The 20414-nt window shown below is 41.7% G+C and overlaps 1 protein-coding gene across 10 annotated transcripts in view; it reads left to right on the top strand.

Annotated features, from left to right (window-relative positions):
* PHACTR1 (phosphatase and actin regulator 1) overlaps nucleotides 1-20414 on the top strand; it is a 242291-nt gene that overhangs the window by 187412 nt on the left and 34465 nt on the right. For 8 of the 10 annotated variants that reach the window (XM_082234416.1, XM_082234417.1, XM_082234418.1 and 5 more), the window contains 3 exons: nucleotides 4553-4633; nucleotides 15581-15748; nucleotides 18611-18817. In XM_082234416.1, the coding sequence (XP_082090542.1) occupies nucleotides 4553-4633; nucleotides 15581-15748; nucleotides 18611-18817 (456 nt within the window). The remainder of the gene's footprint in view (nucleotides 1-4552; nucleotides 4634-15580; nucleotides 15749-18610; nucleotides 18818-20414) is intronic. The other 2 variants (XM_082234421.1, XM_082234420.1) reach the window with 1 other exon arrangement.

Genomic DNA, 20414 nt, shown 5'->3' on the forward strand with positions numbered 1-20414 from the left:
CCAGATGTTGCTGGACTACAACTGCCATCATCCCTGTAATAGGTATGAGTTACTCATGCGTAAGCTGGTGCCTTTCTCGGTTAATTTGCCTTGTTAAACCTTTCTGACTGCACAGCCCCTTCTCATCGTGGCTGCCTCAGTCACTGGCAGAATCCGTCAGTGGGCGTTTCTTGAACCTCTTCCAACATAAAAGTTGTTTGACACCCAGTCTCCTCCTCCTCTCACAGCACGGGAGTCTTCTGCGCAGGGAAGGCGTGGGTAGCGGAGGACCTAGGCTCTCCTCACTGATGTCCAGTGAAGAGTCCTGGAGCCCTCTCTCCAATTCCCCCGTCTGCCCCCCTTTATCCCTGGTGTTGCGCTGATTGGCTTCCCCCTCTACTGAGCTGTTTCTCCCCCTGCTGCTGGGTCCTTCGCCAGCATCATCTGGGAGCCTCCCCTTCGCCTCTCCCTCCGATGTCAGTTCCCTGACAATCCCTGACCCTGACCATTTGTTATGCTGACTGGGGCTGATGGGTGTTGGAGTCCAACAGCATCTGAAAGGTCACAGGTTCACTACCACTGGATTTGAGTATTGGGATAGTGCATAACCCATGGTGCTCTGAGCTTGCCTCTCAGTACCCCACATATACCACTGAAGAATTTCTGGAGGCAGAGCTTCAGTCAGGCATCATGCAGTCCCTGAAAGCTGTTCTCAACATCGCTTTCCCTTGCTGAAGCATAGCAAGGATGCTTATTTCTTATGGGTGCCATTTTTATGAAATTCACTTTTTTCTTCCTACCCTCTTTGCGATCCCCATAAGGGACAACTGCATATTCCTGCATTGCAGAGGGTCGGATTAGAGGATCCTCAGGGTTCATTCCAACTTTATGATTCTTTATTATTATTCTTTCTCTCTCTCTCTAAAAGGATAAGGGTAAATCAACAGTGGTGAGATTCAGAATCTGCCAAGAAAATAGTTTATTTGCACCAAGAGTGCCTCTGAGTTGAAATTTGGTAGAAACACATTAAGTCTCTTCACTTAATCTGTATAACTATACCTCTCTAATCTTACTCAAATCACTGGCACAAATTACTGTACATTGGTATCTCGGTTTACAAACTTAATCCGTTCTGGAAGTCCGTTCTTAAACCGAAACCGTTCTTAAACTGAGGTGTGCTTTCCCTAATGAGACCTCCCACCGCTGGTGCCCTTCCACCATGCAGATTCCATTCTTAGACCGAGGTAAAGTTCTCAAACCAGGACAATATTTCCGGTTTTGCAGAGTTTGTAAACTGAATCATTCTTAAACCGAGTTAACACTGTATTTTTATGTCTTAAGTTCCTAAAATTCGCATTTACTTTACTCATATAGCCTAGTGTATTCTAGGCGCCTTTTCCCAGAGGCATGCATTCTGCAATCAGTTCCAAGATCTAAGTTACTGATTTTCCACTATGCCTTTTAACAGATGCTCTTGAAATTACCTAGCCTTAGTTGCCCCAAACATTTCTGCTTGTGATCACATAAATGTGCAAGTCTTGTTTGGGGAATATTGCTGAATGACCGAAGTATGTCAGTCAGTCCACATTATTGTATGGAGAGAGAGAGAGAGAGAGAGAGAGAGAGAGAGAAAGAAAGTTTAGCAAGGAAAGTCTGGTTTGGTAGAGGAAGTGATTTCTTGTCTGCCAAATTCTGTTTAAGTGGACACAAAGGATTTGCTTCTTAAAGAGCAAAGTATTGGTTTGTGACCAACAGTGAGAGAGAACCATTTATGACATTCTCTGGGGTAATAACTAAAAAAAAACACCTTAAAAAACCCCACCATAGCTGTGCTGCAGGAAATCCCAAGAAACATCTGTTGCAAGCAAGTGATCGTTAAATCCAACCTACCTGCTATTTATATTGTTCACAATTTAGCCTCAAATAATAGGCTTTATATGACACTCCAAGAAACATTTCATTCTTTAAATTGCTGTCTTGCTCTATTTTTTTATATATATTTTTAGGGTAGATTGTGCGTTGTTGGGTTTTCAACACATCTTGTATTACTAATTAGGACAGAGTGTGTCAAAGCCTGACAATGCTGCTCTCAGCAACTGTTGGCTTTAGTTGAAATTACAGTATTGCATACAACCACTATTTTGGTGCTCAGTGTGGCTATTGGTGTTTAAGCTTTAACAATTATGAGGGACAGTTATGCAATGGTTAGAGTGCTGGAATGGGACGGCAGAGACTCAACTTCAACACCTCTTAGTGATGAAACTCATTGGGTGGTCTTTAGCCAGTTGTTACTAAGAAAATATAGTTAAAACTTCTAAAGGTTGTTTAAAACAACTTCCTAAACACAATTTAAAACTTTTATAAAAATTTAAAAAAAAGATCGCCTGCTATCCCAGCTAATAATTTTGGGGTTTCCAGGAACAGATCTTCACTTTATTACTGAATACAGAGAGAGTTAGGTTGGCATAATAGTTGCCCACATCTGACAAAATAGCAGAAGCTCTGCACCTGCCTCTCAGTGGGAGCTGGTATTTTGGTGATACATTCAACAAACCTGACATCTTCAGAAATGTGCTTAGCACAGTTCATGCAACCATCTCTTGCAATGAGAAGGAAATAAGAGATTTTCAAAGCTGGTATAACTGAAGTAAGTCACACTTTTGTTGTGTATTATAATGGCAACTGGAACCAGACCTTACTGTAGGTTTAAGATACTATTGTGGAAGAAGCCAATCAATCAATAAAATCAACAGCTATAGAGAAGACATTTCTTGAGTTCATTCAAATGTCACAGAACATTGTAAAGCAGAAGAAACTAAAAAAAAATAACCTGATGGTATCTGAAGAAGTGTGCATGCACACGAAAGTTCATACCAATAACAAAGTTAGTTGGTCTCTAGGGTGCTACTGGAAGGAAATTTTTATTTTGTTTAGACTACGGCAGACCAACATGGCTACCTACCTGTATCACATATTGTGATATTTGCAAAGCTAGGTATTTGGAAAACATACAAGTTTAAATAGGATGATATTATATAATAGCCTGGGAGTTTGTTATTCACAGGGCTTAGGTGAAACCCCCAGCGGATTTTCCTTCATATCTCCATTTGCATTCTGTCATTGATGTTCCTCTCTTTTAGATTAGCCATTTTAATTCCACAGAATGACAAATGCAGTGGGGCCATGGGAGCTATTTTAAGCCATCTAGGTCAATGGCCATAGTCACATCTAATGGCAACAAATTCTTTATATTAATTATGCATTCTGCAAAGAAGTACTCTCTCTGGTCTGGCCTGAATGTACTGTCAATTTGATTTCAAATAAAAATAGGTTGTTGCATATTCCAGGCTGATGTGCATCTTTCTAGGCTAAAGGAAAGGAAGCTGTTACAGGTGATTGTTACAGCCTGGACAATGGGCTTAGACCAGTGATGGCCAAACTTGGCCCTCCAGCTGTTTTGGGACTACAGCTCCCATCATCCCTAGTTAACAGGACCAGTGGTCAGGGATGATCGGAATTGTAGTCCCAAAACAGCTGGAGGGCCAGGTTTGGCCATCACTGGCTTAGACTCAGGTAGCTGTATAGGAGTGGGTTGCTAGCTGATCAGATTCCATTTTAAGGGTTATAGCAAATGTTGTCAGTCCACTAGCGCAATATTTTTCAATGTTGCACAAAAGAGCAATGCACCCTGTCTGCAGGTAAAATGGCAAAATATCTTACTAATGCAAGCTGTCTTTTAGCAGAATCTCTTGTGTGAGATGATCCACTAGCAGAATACGCTGGATACAACCCCAGCTTTTAAAAATTACATTTAAAAATAAACAAATGACAGGACTAAAGAATGTTTGTGTTACAGTAATTATTGTAGTTGAGATCATCAGCTAATATATACTAGTGAGTAATGCACATGCATTCCTACAATGAAAAATTGCTTGGGGGGAAAAACCAGGGATTTGAATTAAATGAGTGCTTATCCAACTATGTCATCCTCAGATTGGACCTACTGACATCAAATCTACTCTGGACATCCTTTTTATTATGCTGTCATGGTTCTTTGCACTTGCAACGGTATTTGGGGCAGTTATACTTGATCTCGTTTTCAATACCGTCTGCCCCTGCACAAGTTTTGGGGTGGTCACACTGCTTCATTTCCAGTCAGCAAGTATTCCATAAGTTCCTGCTGAAATTCTGTAACTTTTTATACCGTAAATGTTCTGGTTTATTTCTTATCCCTCTTTTGTTGCGTTGCGGTGACAGATTGTCCTTCCAGTGGGCCGTAATGTTGTGGAAGCATCACAAAGCTCCTTGTAAAGTGGAATGATATGTGAGCAGTTCAGTATAAGCCCATCGCTAGTGCACTCTTAATACATCAGTGGCCTGTCAATAAATACCAAAAATAAACAAATGTCACAGAATACACCTGCAAAAAAAAACACAACACAACCCCAGTCTGGAGGGTCCCTCAGTATTACGAATATTCAATACCTCCCAGTGGGTTTTTTAAAAAAGTTTTCTGACCTTTTTAGAATGCTTTCATGGTTGTAACTATAACTTTGTTTCTTCTTTTTGGTAGCACTTGAAAGAAAGATATCAATGAGGCAAAGCAGAGAGGAGCTTATCAAGAGAGGAGTGCTAAAGGAAATTTTTGATAAAGGTAAGAATCATTGTCTGTGCAATTCTGCGTCAGTGGCATGGGCAATAAAACTTGCTGTTAGCGGATAAATTGCTATCGAAAACCACAGGACTCTTGTGCTATTGGATTTTTGTCATATTTCTCTACAAAGATTGGACCCCAAACTGTGGGCCTGATAGTTACTCCAGAGCCATTAAGAATGAGCTTTTATATTAAAGTCAAAGTGTTACTTGGATAGCATCACAACATTTCTTATGGAATATTGCCTTTTTCTAGTTCAGTGGTGCGTGTGAAAAATGGCCTTGTAGTGGAAACTGGCTTGATCATCCTTTCTTGGCATAGACACACACAAAAAATCCACAGGAAACAGAAACAATTTTTCCATATTTGCACGCATGTGTGAAATCCAAATTAGGTTTCAAATTCTGATAATGTTCGCTTGGTTTATTTGAGCTGCCCCCAAATTCAGTTTGGTTTGCTTAAATATTCAGTTGAAAGCCACAATCCACTGAAATTAATAGACCAAATTAAATAATGTCCATTCATTTAAATAGGTCAGTTGATGTTGGCTACGACCCAGAAGGTCTAAGTGCTTGATTTTGACTGGATTATGCCTATGGTTAGGAGAAGTATTGCTTGCTCTTTCCAGGCAACAAATTTCAGAAGGTACCAAACAACCAGCTACTGAGACCCCACATACCAGATGTATATCTGTACCCTCCCAAACACACGCTTCATGTTTGGAAATGGGAGAGGGACACCAAAAACGTAACACAGAACAGCAAAGGGAGTGTCAGTCAACACACAGGTGCTAACAAATGGCAATTTGCCTTGTGAAGATTGCTCAGCATGTTTTATATCAAGGTGTTCCTCCGGAGCAGGGGGTCTACTCTGCCTTATATTGCACACTAGTGAAAATTACTTGCACTGGAATAAGCATCCAGACACTGGGCAATCTTTTCAAAATGAATTACCTCTTGCTAGCAGAAGTTTGAGGCCTCCTTCTTCCTCCACCCATCCTACTTGAAAAGTACTCATATTTTCTAATTTTAAGCCTGCTTTATTTGCCTAAGAACAAAGACCCTGACAAAAGTTCAGAAACATTAACATGGGAACTACCACACATTTCCCTTTTGTTTACTGCCAGATCAGGCTCTGGGAGCACACCGAGACACTACTTACAATAAAGTAATTCAATACTTCAGTGGGGCCAATTTACTTCTGAGAAGACATGCATGAGATTGCACAGTTAAATCATCCTATTTTAACATTGCTCATCCTACCAGGGGATGTATTAGCTTCCAGAGAAGATGTCAAGTGAGCATTGAAACTCTAACCTGGCAAATTCTGTTCTATTTGCATTTGCAGCTTCAGATGGTTTTTATGGCAGACTATAATCCAGATGTTTCACCAAGAAACATTACTTTTTCTGTTCAGTAGCTAAAGACAGGACAGCTGCATTAAATTAATTGCCAAATAGATTCAACAGTGATACACCTTTCTTTCCAGTGTCACAGTGTAATTGTGAATTCTTTTCCTGCAATGCAGTAGCTGAAATGGGAATCCCTAGTTCAGTTTAGATTTTTGTGAGTCTCTGGTTTTGAGCTTTCCTCATTACATCTGCTACAGCTCCTTCCCATGCAGTTTGTATACATATCATTCTCTTATCACAATGTCGTTCAATAATTTACACTTCCACATGCCAGGAGCCTCTGAAAGAGCTTGTCTAGATTTATTGCACTTAATTCCTTCTATATTTCCTGGGGGAAGAGTAAATAGTCGCCTTGCACTCATGGAGAAAATAATGTTCAAATGAGTATATCGACACATGCATTAAAATATAATGTATTGTGAGCTTGCATTCAGAATAGCTACCTGTCACAGAGCGAGCCAGCAATAAAGCATGCTGTTCAAAGTTGGAGTTAGCCAAAACACGATCTTCACAGACTTGACTGTCAGACCTAATGAGCACAGCAGCTCATTCCTGGTAGGTCTTACCCCATGAATCACTTGCCAAGATTAAAAGTTCCCACTTCCCCTCAGCTATCTAAGTCCCCTCGTATCCAGGGCTTTTTTCCAAGCAATCAGAGACTATGCCTGCATGCAGTCTGTCAATGCTCTGCCCATTTCAGCCCTCTTCTGGTTCTGGGAAACAAAGGAAGGGGAGTTTGTCACCCCCAATCCCCGGGCTTTGAGCCTTCTTTCCTTGGTGGTTCCACAGTTAGTTCCTCCTACCGTTCCTCTGTGTGCAACCAGTCCATAACACTGTGCCCATTGTTCTGGGTTTTGATAAGCAGAATAAACCACATGACCTTAAAGAGAAAGCAACATCAATGCTGGAGGTTCTCATTAAAAAGGCTGGTGGATAGAGGTAGTTTCTCCTATATGCAGCTATGTGCAGCACCATCCTTGGCCATATGTCTGACCACTTTTGTGTCAAGGAAGATTTAGTTGGAATGACACAATTCACAGGTACAGCTGGTAGTATTTTGAAAATTAATAGTGGAAGGTTAATTAAAATTATTTATTTATAATAATTATTCATTTAGAATTCATATTTTTAAAAAATTATTTATTTATTGCATATCAGCTGTCCAATGATTATGTTCTCTGAGTGCCTTGCAACAAAATAATAATGCAGAAAATTAAAATCAGTTATAATAAAACAAATTGAAGCATTAAAAACTGTGAACAATGGTCACAGTTGTTCTTGACCATTGTTCTTGACTCCTTGACCATTGAACTATTCTGGTTGGAGGTGATGAGACTTGGAGTCCATCCCTGAGCTATTGCTAATGGCCAGTGATAGATTTATCATCTGTAGATTTCTCTAACCCCTTTTAGAAAGACAGTAGAAACTTTAGTATAGTTTGCACTATATAATTTTACTGTTCCTGCTTGAACCAAAAATGACTATTCTCATCTCTGTATCGATCATTTCCGGCAGTGTTTCTGGCTCATATAACTCAGCTCAATAGAGCTGGCTAGCAGTCTAGTCTTAAGTACTTCTGTTCAATGCTGTGAAACGTATGGATTTGTAATGAAGGACTATGCAATGCAGAATTTTTGACATTTATGCTCAAAGTTTAAACAGCTCAGATATCTTCCAGGTTCAGATTCTGTGTGTTACATCACATTTTTCCTTAGCAATTTTCATTTTATTTAACTATTTAGGCATTACATTTTCCTTAGCCATTTAACTATTCAACTGTCTTGCCCTACATTACACAGTCACAGTATAGGTTGCAATGTATCAAAACACACACTATAAAATTCAACCAAATAAAGGCTCAGTTTAAGTGTAAATCATGACTCTCTACTATTACTCGAAAGAAATGTTTTAACCTACCATAGGAACCCACTCAAAGTAGGAGCCTGCCCAGTCTCAAGGGAGGAGTTCTAGAGCCAGGCTGCCCACTACCAAAAAAAAGCCTTACTCTGAGTTCAGACCAATCAGGCTTTAGTGATGGCACAACCCAATAGGGCATGTTTGTAAGCAAGTTAAGAGTATATTGTTTAGACAATATCAAATTTTCTGCCTTAACATTATGCAAAACGCATATATGGCTGTGTCTTTGGGAACACCCACTAGCTTCCATCCTCCAGTGGAAATACTATGACCCACCCTTGGAATTGCTTTCTTAAAGGTTCACGTGACATGCTAAGTCAAACTATGGTTTACTGGAACTGTGTGAGCGTGTGGGCTTCTGCTAGAGGCACTCCCAAGTGCTTTGCTCTTCCTCCCGTGCCATTTTTACTCCTGCACCATCCTGATCTAAGCCAAGGTTTTGTTTAGTGAACCTGGGCTGGTGGTTAAGTTTTCACCCCACTAACCATGGGCTGTAGCTAAGAACAAGCTTTGGCTTGGCTCAGCGTGGTGCAGAAGTTAAAAATATCAGGGAGCAGCAAAGTGACCACAAGCTGTTCTCCAGTCCCTGGTAAGCCATAGTTTAGCTTTCCATGACATGCAACCCAGGCCTATTCTTAGCTAAAATTAGCCACCCTTTCTCCTGAGCAATATGCTGTTACTGGGCTACTCAAGTTGCATAATAAAACAAATAGTGTTGGTTTTATTGGTCCTCAGTAGTAAAGTTTTATAAAGCAGCTGCCTAGGACCTATTAAATGTGTGCTATGGGTTTTTAATCAAAAGAATAGCCAACTCGCATCAGATCAATATCATTAAAGAAAGGGATCGATAAAGTGGTATCTTGAAGTATCCTCAACAATTAGGTTCATGCCTTCTCCAGAGATAATGAGTTTCCTAGAAGAAAGTTGTATTCTGCGTCAATGCAGGAGCAGCTAAACTTTAATTGACATCAGTTCCAATAATTCCAAGGGTTTAGCATGTTAAATGTTAATCCTGGTTTTTTGCATGTTTACTCCAGTTGATTCAGTGAGGGTGAACCAGTCTATAGGAAGAGAGGATTTAGACAAGATATGTCTCTTCTAACATGGAAGTGGTGGAACAATACGTTTGTTAGTCTTTAAGTTGCCACAGGACCGTGATATTTTTACAGACATGTTGGGCCCAATTCATGCTTACCTTAGTAGCATGGAAACAATTGTTCCTTTACTGGTTCTGGAATAGACATGTGGCCAGAGCAACGTGGCCTTGAAGAGCCGATGTCTATGTGGCTCCCACACCATTAAGATAAAAATTTTAATTGAGCTCAACATACCTACAGTTCTGGCATACAACAGACATGCCATTAATAGCATGTGAATTTTCTACTGGGAAGAGCATTTCTTATTATAACTCCAGCTTTAAATCATTGATACTATTCAGTTCTGAATGTACTTTTGGCCTAGGTCTGAGCCTTTTACTTGTATTCTATTAATTCTGAGCAGCTTTTGGTATTTTTTTTTTTAAAGAAGAACAGCTGCCTGGTCTGTCAGAGATGTCGATGATTAATTCAGACCCAGATATACTTGGCTTCACAAATGCCCACTGTAGCTAAAACCTTTGATCTGTTGCTGTGCTGTTAATGAACAGCTTTTACATTCTTTACTTTGAGCAAGGTAGAGTTTGGGCATAACATCCTTCTATATTTTAATAATCCAGCGTAACAGCCACATCAAAGGTTTTCTATTTGATGCTGAGATTTTAAACTATTAGGAACAGTGTGCCATTCTCATTGCCAAGGGGAAAAGAGAAATGTTGTCATTTTGAAAGGCCACAGAAAGGGCTTAGTTTGATTTGGGGCTTAACATCAGAACCTCCGTTCTGCTGGGGCTCAGTTCTATACAGTGGGAACTGACAATAAAAAGGGGAATGTCGTAGAGCCAGTGCCTTGCCCTCAACCCAGAAACCTGATATGGATGCTATAAATCAGGGAGATGGAAATCTGCTTCAGCCCTTCAGATGTTGTTGGACTACAACTCCCATACACTGCTGAGAGTGGAATCAAGCAGCTTCTGAAAGGCCACAACTTTTTCCCCTTGCTCTGAATTTCTTCATGTGGAGCATTCCCAATGGAAGAAACCAAACAGAGTACAGTGGTACATCGCAAGACGAATGCCTCGCAAGACGAAAGAGTTTTCCGTTTTTTGAGTCATTCTGCAAGACGAATTTCCCTATGGGCTTGCTTCGCAAGACGAAACGTCTTGCGAGTTCTTGCGAGTTTGTTTCCTTTTTCTTAAAGCCACTAAGCCGCTAATAGCCGTGCTTCGCAAGACGAAAAAACCGCAGGACGAAGAGACTCGTGGAACGGATTAATTTCATCTTGCGAGGCACCACTGTACTGTCTGCCCCTGGTGTGACCACACTGACAAAGACAACTATGCTGTGTTGTGAGTATTGTCACCCAGTTCTTACCAGCTGCCTTTGTGTGACCTAAGCGATGGGCCCAAGCACCCCCTTTCTTGCCTCAAAGACCATAAGCCCAGGGGTGGGGAGCACCAGGCCCCAAGGGCCAAATGAAGTCCTACAGGCCTCCTGTTTGAGACTTTGTTGGCCCTTCAGTGTAAACTCCTCTAGTGATTTCACAAGGATTGCACCCTTGAAATAATACCACCTGCTTGCCTGAGTGGCGGACAGAGAGTGAGATGTTTCTGCCCTTACCCACTTTTGCCGCACTCACCCTTAGTATGCAGCTTCCAGAAGGTTGCACACAAATGCCTGTCCCCTTGGGCTTAAAAGTGTCCCCCAACCTTTAAGTGTACCTTAAAACTCTTATAAAACCCTGAGTCCTTTGGGAATAATAAGAAAGAAGGCTTAAAAGAGAGGGGCATTGATTTCCCCTATACACGAGTGTATGGGATGTTAGGGGAGGGATAGTACCTCTAATGGGGAATACATCCTTCTCCTTCTGGGGTAGTTTGTCCACCTTTGCTCCCCATCCTGTACTTTCTCACCTGTGGCTCCTAGAAGCTGTCGTCATGTGACAGCAGCCACACCCTGGGAAATGGCTAAAAACCAGGTGAGGGTAGCCAATTGGTCTCAAACCCTCGGTGAGTTAGGGACTTCCCCTGCATGCAAAGCCAGGCTGCAGCAGATGGAGCGGATGAGACCAATAGTGGGCCCAATGGTCAAAAGACTTGTTTCTGCATGTCTTGCAGAGTGAAGTGGGGAGGTAGCCTACCTAGGAGAAGGAAAACTCTGATCCTAAACCACCTCTCCCTTGTAGGGATATCTTCAGGAGAAGAAAGGCCTAAGGAGTGGAGTCCCTAAAATGGTTGGATGGCGCCTTGTACTCCTCCTCTGGCAACGCCTGCAGCTAAGCTGTTGTCAAATGTATTGCTCTGTTTTTCTTTGGACTACATCACTAAGTCCCAGAAAGGGGGTCTTGGGTAGCAAAGGATCTCCATAAACACTGCCCAGGCTTGCGCCCCAGGGAGGTCCCTTTGGTGCTGCCAACGCAGCGGTGTTACTTAACTCCATTGTCTTTCGAGGCAGAGACCGGCAACACGTTGAAGAGCTGCTTCTGAGGAAGTTGCTGCCAGAAGGCAGCCTCCCTTGTCTGAAAGGTTCCCTCTGGGGACAGGTTTTTACCTCTCAGCCTCCTTTCCTCAGAAGCAGCCCTTGAGGCTGGGTGTGCAAGCAAAGCTGAGATGGAGGAGCTGTTCAAGGCTGAGCACAGCCAAGCACCCCTGCTTTGATTTTTCACCTCTCCAGAGAACAGCACCTGTCAGCATCATTTCTCTGGGTCAGCTGTTATTTCCTCCATGGTGATATCTGGCGGGTGATTATTAGAGCATCTGAAGTGAGCCTAGGTAACTTTGACCATTGCTCTGCTTTTCAAGTGGATGTAATCCATTTAGCCTAACTGTTCCAATTCTCCACCTCACCCCACGGCAACCATACACAAGGAACTGGTGGGAAACAGTCTCAAGTCAGAATATGTAAGTTTCAGCCGGTCTTGAGTATCTAATTTTAGAAATGAACCTATGCTTTGAAATAAAGCAGTGCTAACCATCCTAAAGCATGCAGTGAGCTTCTAGGCTCAGTAGACTGGCTCCACATCTTGTAGTAGCTGACTAGATAGGATAATGATTTGATCCCTTAGAATGAGGCTCCTTATATCTTGGGGAATTTGTGACTTTCCAGATGTTGCTGGACTGTTGGCCTTAGGGCTGGTGTGAGTTGGGGTTCTACAACATCTGGAGAACTGCAGGATCTCCGCCTTATAACTTGGAACTTTTCACAGAACGTAGTTCTATTTTCAGTGTGTGACATTTACATAAGCCATGCAATAGCAGTGTTCTCTGGGTGGCTCACAAAATAGGCTTAGTTGTTTTGCTCAGTCTCAGCAGGCGATTTGACATCTATATGCATTTAAATTAAATAGCACATGAAAACTAAGAGTGAGTGATTTTTGGTTGTTTGTTGTGGTATGGTGGGATAAAAATATTTAAAGTATGCAGTACTTTTGCTTGTTTCCACATACAAAAAGTTCCATTACTGACAGTATATATAAGGGCTAGGAGGGGGCAATTCTAAATATCTGCAGTTGACCCAGCATCAATCTTTCCCCAGTTTGGAAAATGCTCCAGGAATCGACTGCCATTCAACCATTGGCAATAGCTGCACACCCCTATCCAGTAAGAAAAGGGCTAATTAAACCTTTGTGTTCCCCATAATGGGTGAGATATAAGTTTAACCTAGTATAAATTTGAAATTGTATGGTGTACAACATAAAGGCAATAAACAATACCATTTTTAAAAATGCAACATAAAACCAGTAAAACAAAAGTATAAAAACAGGAATCCAGGGAGTTTAAACAAATAAAAAACAGGGTCCAGTCTAATGAATCAGGGAAAACCTGGTATAAAGAACAGGGTAAATGATGTTAACATATTAACAACAAGTTAAACCTTATAGATATGACCTTCCTTTCTTCCCCGCTGAGAACAAAACCTGCAGCACAGGTTTCTGCTGATTATAATTTTGCTATCCCACTCCATCTCTATAATCCTCTTCAAATCCTTCACTGATAACCAGAAAAACTAAGAGCTTATATTTTAAATAGTTCTAGGAAAAGAGGCAGGAGATTCTACCTTCTCAAGGATCCTTAAAGGACAAAAGAATGCTTTTCCTTTAGGGCTCTTCCGAAATATTTCTCATCATTGTCCACAGGTAAAATAAATTAGCAGTTTTCCTGGTATATTGAAATGTATTTTTGCATAATCATCTTTGGTGATACATGGTTTTATTTGTATCAGAATGTCCCCCTCCCTCTGTCCTCGGCTGCCTGTGCTTTAAACCACATCTGGTAAGATAAACCTTGCTACAAAATTTGATTCTGTCAAACCAAAGCTTTTAAGAATGGTCGTGGACAGATTTCCACTTAAAATGGATGGAAGTGCCTGATTTCCTTGTGTGAAATCTTTTTGGGCCGCAGGCCAGTTTTGGAGGTGGCCATGGGTGAAAGTGGGTGTAGCCAGAGGTCAAAGTGGGCAGAAGAACGGATGTGACTTTCCTTTGTACAAAGGCCACATTTTCATATCGTCCAACATTTCAAAAGTGGGAAACTCACACAAGTGCACACACCATCTCACCCGCCCAATCTCCATGCTCCTTTCTCCCACCTCAAAGACTACAACCATTCTTGACAAAACCTGTCTCAGACCGAAGAAACCTTAGTAATTACAGACTGGTTGCAGATGTCCCCTAAGGTTTTTGAGTAGGTGGTCACTTTCAGGATTCAGACACTCTTGGAAGACTCATTTCACTTGATGCTAAGACCCAGATTTGGCATTGAGGCTACCTTGCTTGTCCTATATGATGACCTTTCCTGTGAGAGAGATGGGGGGGTGGATCATGACCCTGCTGATTCTCCCTCATCTCTTAATAGCTTTGATACCATTGCGCCAAAAGTGGTTTAGTCATGCTGGCCACATGATCTGGAAAGCTGTCTGGACAAACGCCGGCTCCCTTGGCCTGAAAGTGAGATGAGCACCTCAACCCCATAGTTGCCTTTGACTGGACTTAACCGTCCAGGGGGGTCCTGTATCCTTCCGGAATGACTGGAGTTGTTAAAAGTGCTGAGAGTTGTTAGGAGACTAACAACAACAACAAGTGCCCCACCCAACTGACTGGGTTGCCTCAGGCATTCTGGGTGGCTTCCCAGAGTTCCCTGGGAAGAGGGATGGACCATTAAAGCACTCTGAGAATTGTAACTCTGTGAGGGGGGAATGGGGGGGGTCTTCTGACAACTCTCAGTACCTTTGACAAGCAACAGTTCCCAGGATTCTTTGGGGTAAGCCACGGCTGTTTAAAGTGGTATGATACTGCTTTAAATGTTTACTGGAAATGGGGCCTAAGATTGGCTCGCCCCGAAGAAGCCATAATGTGTTAGACATAACTGCACACTTCAGTCAACTTTCTATTTTAGAGCACCAGTCTGAGGCTTGACCTACTTTTTGGGTGTTTTGCCTCAGGGTAAGACCAGCCAACCACAAAGCCATGCTTAACTGCTGGGAAATGCCATGTTTCATATAAAGAATAATACTTAATGAACTCAGCAGTTCTGTTGCCCTTAAGACTAAAGTCCTGTGCCTACTGCCTTAGGAACATTAGTTGCCCATCAACAGTCAGGCACCTAGACAGAAGGCACACCAATCTCTATGGTGAAATGCATTGTCCTTCTATTTAAAGTATAGCAATTATTTCCAAATGTGCCGTTATAGTATAGATTCCACATATCAGCTGGCACATGGAATTGTTAGGCAAACCTGTCTTCTTTCATCCTCCTCCTTAGTGATGCATAAGTGGCTGTGCTGCTGGGTAAGCAAGCTATTAAACCTCAGCCACTATTAACCACTATTTCAACAGAGGAACAATAGGTCCAGTTTAAGTTATGTGAGTATTGTAAGGATTGTATTTGAAGCACTTTTAGCACCAAGGACAAGTGCTTAATTAAAAAATATGCATGCTTTATTGCTTCTGAGGAAGAGGGACAAACAAGTGGGACTGCTTTAAAAATAAAAAAATCTAGCCTGTGGTGCAAACAAATATGTTTGGCAGGATGTCGCCCAGATCCGCCAACTACATTTTGAGCAAGGAAATGCCATCCTGTCATAGCACCTCCATGCCATTGTGTTTTTGAAGACCGAGGAACCTGGTTCCCATTTAACATCTGTCAAATCTGAACTGAAGAAGTTTGAGAGAACCTATTAAAGGGGCAGCTGTGTAAATGCAGTTATAATATAAAAAATAAACAAGGATTAGGTCTGCCGGAATATGGCTGGAGAACTGTGCACATCAGGCTTCATGGGCTTAGTGCCCTTCAGATGCTTTAGATCACAACTACCATCGTCCTCAGCCAGCATGGCCGATGGCCAGCAATAATGGGAGTTGTAGTACACAACATCTGGAGGGGTACTAGGTTGAGGAAGCCTGGCACAGATGCTATACATTAGGACTTTGTCTCTAAAGTAACTGAACCATTGGGGAAAATTTTTCAGAGCTGAGAAATCTTCTGGTTATTTTGTTTTTATTTCATATTATTTTTGTGCTTCCATCCAGATGGGGAGCTTTCCATACAAAATGAAGAAGGATCATTGGAGAATGGGCAGGCTCTGAGTTCCAGCCAGGCTTCACTCCCAGCCCTATCTGAATTGGACCCATGTTCAGCATCTGTTGACTCCTGTACATATGAAATACTCCCAACTCCGGAGATCATGGATGGAACAGGTAAACTTTGGTTTCCATGGTCAGCTACACAACATGTAGCGGGGTAGTGACTCAACTGTACTTTACTACAAACATACCCCATGTGATGTTCTGTCTTTTGGGCCTGGATAACATCTAGATCCAGAATGTGAAACCCAATACAATCTAGGACTCAGATCTTGTCCCATCCTGCTACCCTTGAAATGTTTTGGACCACATTTCCTATCCATTCCTGCAAGAATAACCATGGTGTCTGCGGCTGATGGAAGTTGTAGCCCAAAACATCTGAAGGTCACCAGGTTAGGGAAGGCTGGGTTAGTTAAATTCGAATTTCCAATAAAGGTGAGGAATATAACAGAGAGCTAGCTTGCTACCTTTTGAGATTTTTCCACTTTGGTAAGCACAGTACGTCACATTATTCTTTGTTCTGTTAAACTGACTTGCTCCAAAACTGTATGCATTACTTTTTGTGTATATTTATACCTTCGACTAAATTAAAAATAATTGATGGCACATGGTAAGCCTTGATTTATGTCAATAAGTCTTGAAGTCCCAGTCCAAAGCTCAGTGAAAACATCAACTCTGTGTGTGCATCTATTGCAGGAAAAGGCCAAACTCTATGCTAGGGATGGAAGGGTCTGAGAACAACTCTGCTCTTCACAAAGCTATGGTTGCAGCCACGTTTGGGATATTGTGTGCCGTTCTAGCCACTGCAACTCAAAAAGGATATTGTATGACTAGAAAGGGGGTAGAAAAGAACACACAAATGGGCATATAACATCCGGGGCTTTTTAGATGAGAATTAAGATGACTGCTATGCAGAGGAGGGGATATGATAGAGGCTTATATAATTATGCATGCTTTGAAGGATGTGAATGCAGAGGGAATTTTCCTTCCTTTCTGTGATATCACTAGAATTCAGTATCATCTAATATAATTGACTAGCAATAAACAAAACAAAAAACCCAACTTCTTCAACACAATACACAATTAATGTATGAAATTCATTGCGATTGTTAATAGTTTAAGGTGCAATCCAAATCCCAATTCTGCCATCAGAGGTGGAAACAGGACCAGCTGGGATGGACCTTTCATCTGATCCAGTTGCATGGTTCTTACACTAATATTGTCTGTTGGTGTTGTGTTAATACGGTGCTTTTGAAATTTCAAGTGCCTTTGAAATTTGCTCTATTGCAAAATTATATGTGTTTTTTAATATATGGGTCTGCAGCTTTCCCCAATTATGTATTTTATTGTGTTTAGGTGCCAAGGCACCTAAAGCAAATACAGTGGTACCTCAGGTTACATATGCTTCAGGTTACATACACTTCAGGTTACAAACTCCGCTAACCCAGAAATAGTGCTTCAGGTTAAGAACTTTGCTTCAGGATGAGAACAGAAATCGTGCTTGCGGCGGCAGCAGGAGGCCCTATTAGCTAAAGTGGTACCTCAGGTTAAACGAATTACCACCGGAACGAATTAAGTACTTAACCCGAGTTACCACTGTAAATTATATAAAATATAGAAGTTGGTCCTCTCCACTGCCCCTGCAGAGATGAGGAGACAGTCTAGTTGGATCTGGCCCTGGTGTTGTCTTTGCCTCTGTCACGCTCTTGTTCCTTCCCACGGGGCAGGTGGTGTGACATCACCCTCTTTAGCCATTGTAATTTATGACATCATGCATATAAGCTGATGACTAAGTGTGAAAGGCACTGTGCTTTAAAAAAAGAAATTCATTGGATGCAGACTGGTGGGATTTGTTTTCAAATTCCACCACTAAGATTTATCCTAACTTAAAGTGATCCTCATGTTATCTTGATACAGACTACCCATTCTTTGCGAAACACAGGAAAGTGCAGAGAAACGATGAGCTGATTGTCATTGACTAGTCAGCACTTGAGCTACGTAGCTGAGGCATAGAGAGGGCAATGAGTTCAACATGGTTTTAGCATTGCTCTCAGCAGAAATAGCCTCATCTGACTACCCAGGCAGAGAAGAGAAATTAAGGCTCCAACTGCAGAGAAGCACAATCCCTTTGATTGCTAGGATGAAATGACATATCTGAAATTTATTTAATAGCACAATTAGACTAATGATGGGAAACTGCTGAAAGCTCTAGAAATTTGGTGGAAAAAAGCACCAAGACATAAATCCAGATACTTTATCCGCTTCTAGTTTTCCCTTGGGGGGTCTTGCTGTGGGGAGTGTGCCTTGGCAGACAAGCCAAAGAGAGGAAAAAATCCATCAATGCAAACTATTAGCCTAAGGGACCCTGGCTGATTCTACACGGATATAATTAAAAATGTTTTTTTTTTTAAAAAAAAAGGTTTTAAAGAATATATGGAATTTGTCATTAGCTCATCAGCGCCATCTACTGTCAGATTTGTATACTGCACTTAAAACGCACTTAAAACGTTATATTTTCAGCTGAGTCCCCTGTTAAAGCTGCTGGTTACACCCTTCGCCTAAACAGCAATTAGGCCATGGACAGAGCTCAATGCTGATATATCCTGTAGGTCTGCCTGCATATCATTCTGAAAAGTTATGGTGATTAGCTATTGGGAGGAAATGCAATTAACTTAAGTAGAACAAGATTAGGAAAGTGGCATATGAATTTGCCCCCTTTCATGCCAGTGGAAGTTCTGCTATGTGTTGTGAAAGTGCCAGAGTTTGTTTTCAGTCTCTTCATGGAGAGTTTCTCCTCTTTCTTTCTCTCTCTCTCTCTCCCCCCCACCCCCCTCTCTCTGTATATAGTGATGTCTGAGCAAACTCTTACTGTTAGTTATGTTTTTTAAACCCGCATTGCTCTGCTGCTTTCCTTGTCTATCTGCTACCGCTTTGCTTGTAACGTTGTTGCGTCTATGATGTGGTTGTGTCCTCCAGCGTCCGAAGAGAGCCCCACGTCCAGTGAATCTGGAGTCCACCTTTCTCAAGATCCTTCATCTAAACCAGTCTTGCTACTTCCCCCCAAAAAACCTGCTGCTTTCTCTGGAGACCATGAGGACACCCCAGTGAAACAGCTCTCCCTCCTCAAACAGCCCCCTGCCCTGCCTCCTAAACCCATTGCCAGGATTGCCAACCACTTAGCTGGTAAGTAAGTGTTCCAGAAAGCTTTGTGCCGCCCCCTCCCTGAAAAGAGCTCTTGGTCCTGTGTCTCTAAATGGAATGTTTCACCCACCACCACCTCCATAAAGCTTGCCGTTGTTTTCACATCTCTCACTAATAAACCTGCATCACTGATTTTACATTCATGACAGGTCAAGGAGTTCTCAAACCTCATCAGAATATGGGCTGGAATTATTCAGTGGGTTTCATTCCATGGACAACCTGGGCTTATCATTCTCTCTCTCTCTCTCTCTCTCTCTCTCTCACACACACACACACACACACACACACAGAGAGAGAGAGAGAGAGAGAGTGCCCTTTGGCCCTTAATGAACTATGCTTGTGGAATTTGCTTCTTATAATCTTTTTAGTTGGGTGGGTTGAGTGTGACTTGCCCTTTTTATTAAATTTCTGAATGTAGGAAGACCTTGGCTTAGGCCTTGGGCATATATCCCTTCTGTACCTATTATGGTTGATAATTTTATTTTATGCCTACTCTTATGTTTAGTTTTCGTGTTTGTTTTTGCAGTCTTGAGTTGCTTTGAGTCACTTTTTTGTGGAAAAAGAGATTGATAGGTTGGTAATATCTGCTTTATGCTACTTTTAACTAGCCATTGACTTCCCCATCCCTAAGAAGTCTGGGAACGGTGACGAGGGTGCTGAGAATTCCCTAAGAAACCTCAATATATTAAACAGCTTCCCAGTGGTAGTCTAGGAAAAAATAAATGACTAGCAAAACATTTTAAACCTGTCATATAAATATTGTCCCATTTAGGCCAATGTGGATCCATCATGCGCATATTTGTTGTCATGTGGGTATTGCAACTACAACAACTGTTCATGCAGAAAATTAGTAGTCCTATATTCTCTTTCAGACTTGATTGTTCTGTGTGTGTGGTAGATGCTCATCGCAGCTGCCTTTAGGCTTCTGTCTCTACTAACATTCTTCTAATCTGTTCTTCAGGCCTTCCAGTTATAGAGGTTTCTTTTATATCCCTCTTTCTTTCCGTTTTCTTTTGCTCTGCTTCATAATCCATATAATAACACACTAGGTATGCAGCTAGCTGGTCCTCTGCTCCAGGGATGCAGAAAGAATTTACAGGCCTCGCAACCTCTCTAAGCTGGTATTGCAGAGCACTAATGTCTGATTAAATTAGCTTTAGGCACCTTTATGGCTTGCTTCAATTGTCAGTGCCCCTCATGTCCATCTACCCACTATGCCTCACCAATCTTATATGTCTTCACTTCTTCCATAGACCATGTTGGTTGGTTGTGGCTACTTGCAGCGCCAAATTGTACTTACATAATTTGTCTAGGAACCTTCCTATGCATCTTCGAGGAAAGGGGAGAGTTTGTTTATTTCTTCTTCCACCCAGTTGTTTTGTGTGTCCTTACACTCTTTGCAGGCCTGCAGAAGCCCACAACTAAAACCATTTTAGGAAATATAGGTCATGTTTGTTTGTTTGTTTGTTAAAATTGTCAGTCACTTTATCTTGCCCATGGCAAGCCAAAGCTACATACAACTAAACAAATGGAAAGTAAACACCTCATAGTTACATTAAATCCAAGGTGAAAGGGAAAT

Source organism: Podarcis vaucheri (assembly GCF_965113315.1).
Source record: "Podarcis vaucheri genome assembly, chromosome: 8".
NCBI classification, from domain to species: domain Eukaryota; kingdom Metazoa; phylum Chordata; class Lepidosauria; order Squamata; family Lacertidae; genus Podarcis; species Podarcis vaucheri.